Here is a 9,314-nt window from a genome sequence, read left to right on the forward strand (position 1 = left end):
TGGTTTAAATCAATACTTTGATTTATGAAAGCTAAGAAACATAGAAACACAGAAAACCTACAGCACAATACAAGCCCTTCGGCTCACAAAGCTGGGCCGAACATGTCCTTACCTTAGAACTACTTAGGCTTACCCATAGCCCTGTATTTTTCTAAGCACTATGTACCTATTCAGGAGTCTCTTAAAAGACCCCATCACTTCCACCCTCTCCACTGCCGCCGGCAGCCCATTCCAGGCACTCACCACTCTCTGAGTAAAAAAATTTACCCCCTGACATCTCCTCTGTACCTACTTCCAAGCACCTTAAAACTATGCCCTCCTGTGGCAGCCATTCCAGCCCTGGGAAAGTGCCTCTGACTATCCACACGATCAATGCTTCTCATTATCTTGTACACCTCTATCAGGTCACCTCTCATCCTCCGTCGCTCCAAGGAGAAAAGGCTGAGTTCACTCAACCTAATTTCATAAGGCAAGCTCCCCAATCCAGGCAACATCTTTGTAGATCTCCTCTGCACTATTTCTATGGTTTCCATGTCCTTCCTGTAGTGAGACAACCAGAACTGAGCACAGTACTCCAAGTGGGGTCTGACCAGGGTCCCATACAGCTGCAACGTTACTTCTCAGCTCTTAAACTCAATCCCACGATTGATGAAGGCCAATACACCATACGCCTTCTTAACACTGGGTCAATCTGCACAGCTGCTTTGGGCATCCTATAGACATGGACCCCAAGGTCTCTCTGATCCTCCACACTGCCAAGAGTCTTACCATTAATACTATATTCTGCCATCATATTTGACCTACCAAATGAACCACCTCACACTTACCTGGGTTGAACTCCATCTGCCACTTCTCAGCCCAGTTTTGCATCCTATCAATGTCCGGATGTAACCTCTGACAGCACTCCACACTATCCACAACACCCCAGCCTTTGTGTCATCAGCAAATATACTAACCAATCCCTCCACTTCCTCATCAGGTCATTTATAAAAATCACAGAGAGAAGGGGTCCCAGAACAGATCCCTGTGGCACACCAGTGATTACTGACCTCCATGCAGAGTATGTCCTGTCTACAACCACTCTTTTTCTGTGGGCAAGCCAGTTCTGGATCCACAAAACAATGTTCCCTTGGATCTCATGCCTCCTTACTTTCTCAATAAGCCTTGCATAGGGTACCTTATCAAGTGCCTTGCTGAAATCCATATACACTACATCTACTGCTCTTCCTTCATCAATGTGTTTAGTCACATCCTCAAAAAATTCAATCAGGCTCGTAAGGCACGACCTGCCCTTGACAAAGCCATGTTGACTATTCCTAATCATACCTCTCCAAATGTTCATAAATCATGCCTCTCAGGATCTTCTCCATCATCTTACCAACCACTGAAGTAAAACTCACTGGTCTATGATTTCCTGGGCTATCTCTACTCCCTTTCTTGAATAAGGGAACAACATCCGCCAACCCTCCAATCCTCAGGAACTTCTCCTGTCCCCGTTAATGATGCAAAGATCATCGCCAGAGGCTCAGCAATCTCCTCCCTCACCTCCCACAGTAGCCTGGGGTACATCCCATCTGGCCCCGGTGACTTATCCAACTTGATGCTTTCCAAAATCTCCAGCACATCCTTTTCCTTAATATCTACGTGCTCAAGCTTTTCAGTCCACTGCGTCATTCCTACAATTGCCAAGATTCTTTTCTATAGTAAATCCTGAAGCTAAGTAATCATTAAGTACCTCTGCTATATCCTCTGGTTCCATTCACACTTTTCCACTGTCACACTTGATGTGCGGAAGCTTGTTTTATGACCCTTTGTAGCTCAAGGGTTCATTTATTATGCAGCACACAACTCTGAGATTCGTCTTCTCCAGATAGCCACGAAACAAAGAAAAACCATGCGTGTCGTTCAGAGAAAAACATTAATCCTTCCCTGCACAAAAAAAAGAGAAACAAAAACTGTCAAATACCAAACCCCAAACTCCCTCCTCCACACAAAAAACAGCAATGGCATATCAAAGCCCAAACCTGTGCCACCACTACTATCTAATTCACATTAGGATAGTTGAAGTCCACTTTCACACTAGATATTTGGATCTTGAATGGCCCCAAGATGGCATTCTCCCTTTCTAATACTGCAACATTCATCTAAATAAATACTGCCATAACACATTCTTTCTTTACTCTACCATCTTCATTGAATTCTTTTTATCTGGGGATATTCATGACCAGATCCTGCAACAGCATCATATTCCCATGTGGCTATTTGTAGCTGGAGTAATTACCTTATTTACTGCACTTCATATATTTACAAAGTGTACATTCATTGCAGAGAGCTCTTATTTCCTTATTAGTTTAATTCCATCCAATGCAGTACATTTTTTGATCTTTAGCACTTGTCGGTTCTTTGATCCTGCAGCAGACTTTTGAAGGTGAATGATTTGATTGAAATCCACAAACAATATTGTTTTCTAGTTTCTTTCCACATCGATGCTCTATTTTGATTTTCATTTCCATTTTCAACATAATTTGCCTGCTTTTTATTTTGCCCTGTACTGGAAGCATCTTTGGCAACAACAATGTGGTGGCTATTTAACTTTGATGCAGTACTTTACAACAGAGAAAGGGTCCATTTACTCCAATAGATCTTCCACTACCAACATATCCTTTTCCTTTTTCCTTTACATATTATTTATAATTTCTTTGCTTGTGCCGATGCTAGTCACCTTTGTGGTCGCTTGTCACTATGCCAGGCACCTGACCCTCTTTCATGTTGCTTGTGCCTATGCTGGTCACCTGAGTGGCTGTATGTGTGTGTGCCATTCACCTGAACCACTTTTGTATGGTTGCTTGTCCTTATACCAATTACCTGAATCTCTGCATTATGCGTGTTTGTGTCTACAGCAGACACCTGAACCTCTTCTTTGTGATTGCACATTTCACATTTTTACCATTTGCAGAGTAGTTTCTCTGGTCTTCATTAGTAGGCTTAAAGACTTATTTATTGCCCATGGATATGAATTATTCACTCAGTGGAAAATCTGTTTTATTCTATTAAGCCCCTTCATAATTTTACTGACCTTTAACACAAGAGTGAGCAGATCTGGGAACAGAAAACTGATTCTGCACAAATGTATTAGAGCTTCCCTGCTTTTGAATTTAGAAATAAGCCTTAGTGTACTTTTGCAATTTGGAAAAAAAAACAGAATAGCTATTTACTACTTTGTGCTTCAGTTTTCCTGAATGCCTGTTTCTGTGCCATTCAGATTCTCAATTTCTGAGCAATTGGTCTTATTCCTCCTGTCAAAATGTAACAGTTCGCATTTATCTCAGATGAATTTCTTCACTCATTCTCAAGTTTGGTATCTTTCAACATTTGCAAGCTTTGCTCAATGCTGACTGTATCCGACAGCTTGCTGCTACGTGCAAAATAATACTCTATATTGATTGATTTTATCTGGAGATACAGTGTGAACAGGCTCTTCTGGCCAAACACAGCCCAGCAATCCATCCATTTAACACTGGCCTAATCTCTGGACAATTTACAATGCAGACACACAAAATGCTGAAGGAATTCAGTCAGGCAGTACCTGTGGTAATGAATAAACAGTTGATGCTTCGGGCTGAGACTCTTCTTCAGGACTGAAGAAGTCAGTTTACAATGACCACGTAACTTAGTCTTTGGACATTGTGAGGAAACCGGAGTAAACCCACACATTCATGGAGACGAGGTACAAACTCTTTACAGACAGTGTTGGAATTGAACTCTGAACTCTGGAATGCCTCGAGCTTTGATGGTGTTGCGCTAATCCCCACACTACCATGGCTCCCTCTATCTTCAAGACTAAATCACTTACGTGAACGGTGAACAGCACTGAAACCAGGAACAATCCCAGTGGAATGTCGCTCCTCACTTTGCACCAGTCTAAGTAATGATAAGGAAACACAATCTCTTGCTGATCAATTTTGGCGCAAGTCTCAAAACATTTGCTTAGATGAGCAGGTTCAGCACCCTAGGAGACCCTGTGTTTGAAAACCTGCAGGGATAGGAATTCAGATGAGTTCCCATTCATACATTTGTTTGTATCAGATGGGATGCCTGTAAAGTAATCATTATTCCCTGTTGATTTTCACACATTGCTATCAGAAACTGTGCTGTAACTCAATGCATTATCTCATACACACACACACACACACACACACACACACACACACACACACACACACACACACACACACAAAAACACTGTCTGACTCCTTTCATTGCATGTGATAAACAAGGTATCGGTCCACACCATTCTATTAGAGAAACTGAACAGTGAAGGTCATGCATAGCCATTTCCTGGCAGAGTGACATTGGAAGATGCTTGCACAGTTTTCCTTTCTGTCATCTCAGCTGTAGTATAGCAGATGCTGTGAAAGGTGATAACTACATAAGGGAATCAGTCACATTAATAATGAATTTTAAATGCTCTCTTAAAATGAACACATTAACAGGTTCATGCTTTCAACTACTGAACTTAAAAGACAATGAACACATTCGGCATGGCGGCACTGTTGTTAGCACAATATCTTACAGGACCAGTGATCCAGGTTCAGTTCCCTCCACTGTCTGTAAGGAGTTTGTACATTCTCCCCGTGACCTTGTCGATTTCCTCTTACATTCCAAAGATGCAGCAGTTAGTAGGTTAATTAGTCTTTGTAAATTGTCCCCTCATTAGGCTAGGGTTAAAAGGTAACAGGACAAGCTCTGTAGTTACAGTGCCCTCAAAATGCTTCGAGTTGCTTTCAAATGCCTGGATCTTCCCACCAACACATCCAAAATGAGTGTTAATTAGTTATATTCATGCAGTGGCATGTCGATTAGATTCATGCATAGGCAGACTGTACTGTATCAGGTAAGTGCCTCTTCCCTGAAAAGCATTTTACTGTTCCAAGCTGCATTTAAAATTTAACCTACAATCCATATTCAGATCTGAAGGTTGGTTGCTGAAGTCAAGGTTTGGTATACGTCTTAACCCCAAAATATGCCCTAACAGACGGCATAGTTCAAAGGGCTGGAAGGGCCTGTACGTAAGAAGGCTAATGGAATGTTGGCCTTTATTACAAAGGGAATTGAGTACAAGAGCAAGGAAATCCTCTTGCATTTGTACAGAGCCCTGGTGAGACCACACCTGGAGTATTGTGTACAGTTTTGGTCTCCAGGGTTAAGGAAGGACATCCTGGCTGTAGAGGAAGTGCAGCGTAGATTCACGAGGTTAATTCTTGGGATGTCTGGACTGTCTTACGCAGAGAGATTAGAGAGACTGGGCTTGTACATGCTGGAATTGAGGAGATTGAGAGGGGATCTGATTGAAACATATAAGATTATTAAGGGATTGGACAAGATAGAGGCAGAAGATATGTTCCAGATGCTGGGAGAGTCCAGTACCAGAGGGCATGGTTTGAGAATAAGGGGTAGGTCATTTAGGACAGAGTTAAGGAAAAACTTCTTCTCCCAGAGAGTTGTGGGGGTCTGAAATGCACTGCCTCGGAAGGTAGTGGAGGCCAATTCTCTGGATGCTTTCAAGAAGGAGCTAGATAGGTATCTTATGGATAGGGGAATCAAGAGATATGGGGACAAGGTAGGAACTGGGTATTGATAGTAATTGATCAGCCATGATCTCAAAATGGCGGTGCAGGCTCGACGGGCCGAATGGTCTACTTCTGCACCTATTGTCTATTCTGCGCTGGATCTGAATAAAATAAAATTAAAATTAAAAATGAATAGGTGGTTTTGTGTAAGGTTACTTGAATGAGGCCCTGTCAATCCTGAGGCAGGAGAGAGGATTGGGAAGGCATCAGTGGGGCGCAGCATACTCATCTGTAGCTGGGACAGAAGGTGAAAGCAAGGCAATAGCATGATCCTCATGGCAAAATACTTGACAAATATGCCAACCTCTCAATCAATTATACAAGTTTTTAGTGAAGCATTTGAAATTCTAGCGTGCCATTCAAAATAGCTTTTATTTCATGATGTCTATTGGATTATTCTGCATTTGCATCAAATTTTCATCTCTCATCTGCAATCTTCGTTAAGGACTGGAAATAGAAGAGCTATTGTGCTCTAGCCTCCAGCCATACAGATCTACAAATGTGAATCTTCCCATGTTGTAAGTGGGCAGATGTAGAAACAGACAAGGAATCACTTCAGTAAGGTATGCATTCAAGCGACAAACCATTTAGTTCAGAACCACTTTGATGTAACATAAATATGATCATTGCAGTGTTTAAATTTCTCCCAGCCCATATTTACAGCATACTTTGATTGTTGATCATGTGTTTATGTGAGAGCACTTTGAACTGACCAAATTTCAACACTTGTGCGAACTTCAGAATGTTTTGCTGTTGCTTAAAATCTAAATATGTACACAGTTACGGAGAATTGTAAGGGATTGAATAGATGTGGAACTTAAGGGAGGAGAATGAAGATGAAGATTTATTTATTTAGTTATACCACAGCAGATGTGGCTTGTCAGCAATAGTTGGTAGCTCCTCTAGGGGAAGGAAAACGCTTAAACCTCCGCTGCCTTGTGGCTATGCCCACTTGTGGGGAAGGTTTCAGGAGTAAACCGCGAGGGAAAAATCCAGAACTGGAGTCCCTAAGGCACTTTTGAGTTCCTCGCTGACTGGTGACTCCTGCAATGCTGCTGGTACCAAACTGTATTGGTGTCTGCCGTTCCTTTGGGTTCATCAGATGTGTGGAGATGGGGAGCTTGCTACCTGGACAACAGCTTGCTCTCCATATCGCACTGCCCAGGCTTGCTTATCTAGACAGCTAGGATGGTCAACTCTGTACAACAGAGGCTTCAGATACTGCACGGAGTAGGCCCTTCCTGCCCTTTGAGCGATGTTGGCCCAGCAACCCCCGACAAAATGCTGGAAGAACTCAGCAGGCCAGGCAGCATCTATGGAAAAGAGTAAACAATCAACATTTTGGGCTGAGACGCTTCATCAGGACTGGAAAGAAAGAGGAGGTCAGAAAGGAGTGGTAAAAAATTGGTGAAATTGGGAGGGGGAGAGCAGTGAAGGGAAGAGCTGGGAAGTTGATTCGTGAAAGAAATAAAGGGCTGGAGAAGGGGGAATTTGATAGGAGGATAGATGACCTTGGAAGAAAGGAAAGGGGAAGGAGCACCAGATGGGCAGGTAAGGAGATAAGATGAGACAGGGAAATGAGAATGGAGAATGGTGAAGTGGGGGGCAGGGCATTACCAGAAATTCGAGAAATCAATGTTCATGCCATCAGTTGGGAGCTTATCCAGAGAGAATATAAGGTAATGTTCCTCCAACCTGTGTTGCCTCATCATGGCAGTAGAGGAGGCTATGGACATGGGAAGTAGAAGTGAAATGGGAGGCCACTTTCTCTGGTGGACGAAGCCTTGGCGCTCGGGACAAATCTGCGATAAACCTGATTAACCCTAACCTAGTCACAGGACAATTTAGAATAACCCTAAACTAATCAAGAGACAATGACCAACCAACCTACCCGGTATGTCTTTGGTCTGTGGGAGGAAACTGGAGGACCTGGAGAAACCCCCCACAATCCATGGGGAGGAAGTATAGAGACTCCTTACAGAAAGGCACTGGAATTGGACTCCCAACTCCAGAACACCTCGAGCTGTAATAGCTTTGTGCTGACAGGGCACCCAATGTTTACAGCATTCGGGACTAGCTTGATGTGGCAGAACTAAAAAAGACAACATAATAATACATAACTTTTCTAAAAAGTTTGTTCTTGTATTGCTACCTTTGCTAACAAAAATATAACCAAGGTGTAAAATAAAACTTAAAGTGAGGTAATATAATTACAGATTTGAATTAATGTTTAGCACTTTTGACATAAATTGTCTATGTATTAATTTAATTGTCATTGCATCATTTATCAGTCAGTTAAATTACCAAGTTTATTTGCAAAATCTCTTGTTTGGTCAAATATCTCAAACACCAACTTTCCCACTTCATTGACAGTGTTATTTGGCACTGGCATTTGAAAGCATTATTTCATGTTGTGGCAAAGCTGAACTTATTAGGATTACCAATGTGCTGCAACAAAAACTGATTTTAATTAAATGCCACTTTTCCAGTCTCTTTTCTATATAGCCCATGGAACCAATTCTTAAAGAAGCGAGGCAATAGTATGAAAGATAATTTTTCTCATTTTTGCAACACTAATTGACTTTTGGAAAGCACAGGAATGGCACATGTAAGCAAGACAAGGAAGACTCCAAAGTTTGTCTAGAATTACTTTGATTCAAATACATTCAGTCTGAAAATGGACAAACTGTTCAGTAGCCTACTGAATGCAGGTAGCTTATTTAGTGTATTTGGATCTTCTTTTAACATTTTGAACCCACCACCTTGACAGGTATAATGCTAGGGCTGCTTGTGATAGCAACAAGAAGAATTAAGCAAAGAAAAAAACCATCTGCCTTGCTGAAGGATCTGAACATTAAAAACAGTTCTGACTCATATTCTTGGATTTGGACACGTATTGGGATAAACTGTTATACAGTACCCGGTCAGTTTTTAAGCAGATCTCAGGAAGAGTTCAGTAATTGGTTTTAGTGTTCTGAAAAAAGGGACAACAAAGTCATCCAAGATACCTATTCCTGACCAATATTCCATACTACTTGCCACTCACTGGGAGGATTTTTATGAAGTGTGTATGAGAGGAGGAATTCGGAGCTACCAGCTCTAAAGCAGCTGCTCTGGATTACATCATGTTGGATTTCAGATATTGATTTCAGATTATTTCATACAGTTGCCTTCACCCATTCAATTTTATCCTTGTCCATCATCTGTACAGCTGCGTTTCAGAGCGAGAGCTTATTTCTCTCCCGGGCTCTGGCTGAAATTTGTTAACAATGCAAGACAGAAATAACTCTTCAGCATTCAATACCATAATCCCCTCCAGGCTCGACAAGAAGCTCAGTGACCTCAGCCTTCAACCTGCCTTGTGTAGCTGGATCCTGGACTTCTTGTCATATTGCTGGCAGTGGTAAGCGTGGACTCCCTCACCTCTGCTCCTCAACACAGGTGCCCCTCAGGCTGTGTACTAAGTCTCCTCTTTTACTGTCTGTATACCCATGACTGTGTTGCTATCTACAGCTCTAATCTTCTAATTAAATTTGCTGATGACACTACACTGATTGGCCTAATCTCAAATAATAATGAGGCAATCTACATAGAGGAAGTCATCACCCTGACACAGTAGTGTCAAGAAAACAACCTCTCCCTCAATGCTGCAAAAACAAAGGACTATAGGAGGAATGGAACATG

General features: G+C 42.0%; 1 protein-coding gene across 1 annotated transcript in view; it reads right to left on the minus strand.

The window, feature by feature from the left end:
- Window positions 1–1,903: 1,903 nt before the first annotated feature.
- Window positions 1,904–9,314, minus strand: part of ttll11 (tubulin tyrosine ligase-like family, member 11) — a 177,510-nt gene continuing 170,099 nt past the window's right edge. Inside the window, exon 11 of the mRNA XM_059993846.1 lies at window positions 1,904–1,929. Within this exon, the coding sequence (XP_059849829.1) occupies window positions 1,919–1,929 (11 nt within the window). The 3' untranslated portion in view covers window positions 1,904–1,918. The remainder of the gene's footprint in view (window positions 1,930–9,314) is intronic.

Source organism: Hypanus sabinus, chromosome 18 (assembly GCF_030144855.1).
Source record: "Hypanus sabinus isolate sHypSab1 chromosome 18, sHypSab1.hap1, whole genome shotgun sequence".
Taxonomy (NCBI): Eukaryota; Metazoa; Chordata; class Chondrichthyes; order Myliobatiformes; family Dasyatidae; genus Hypanus; species Hypanus sabinus.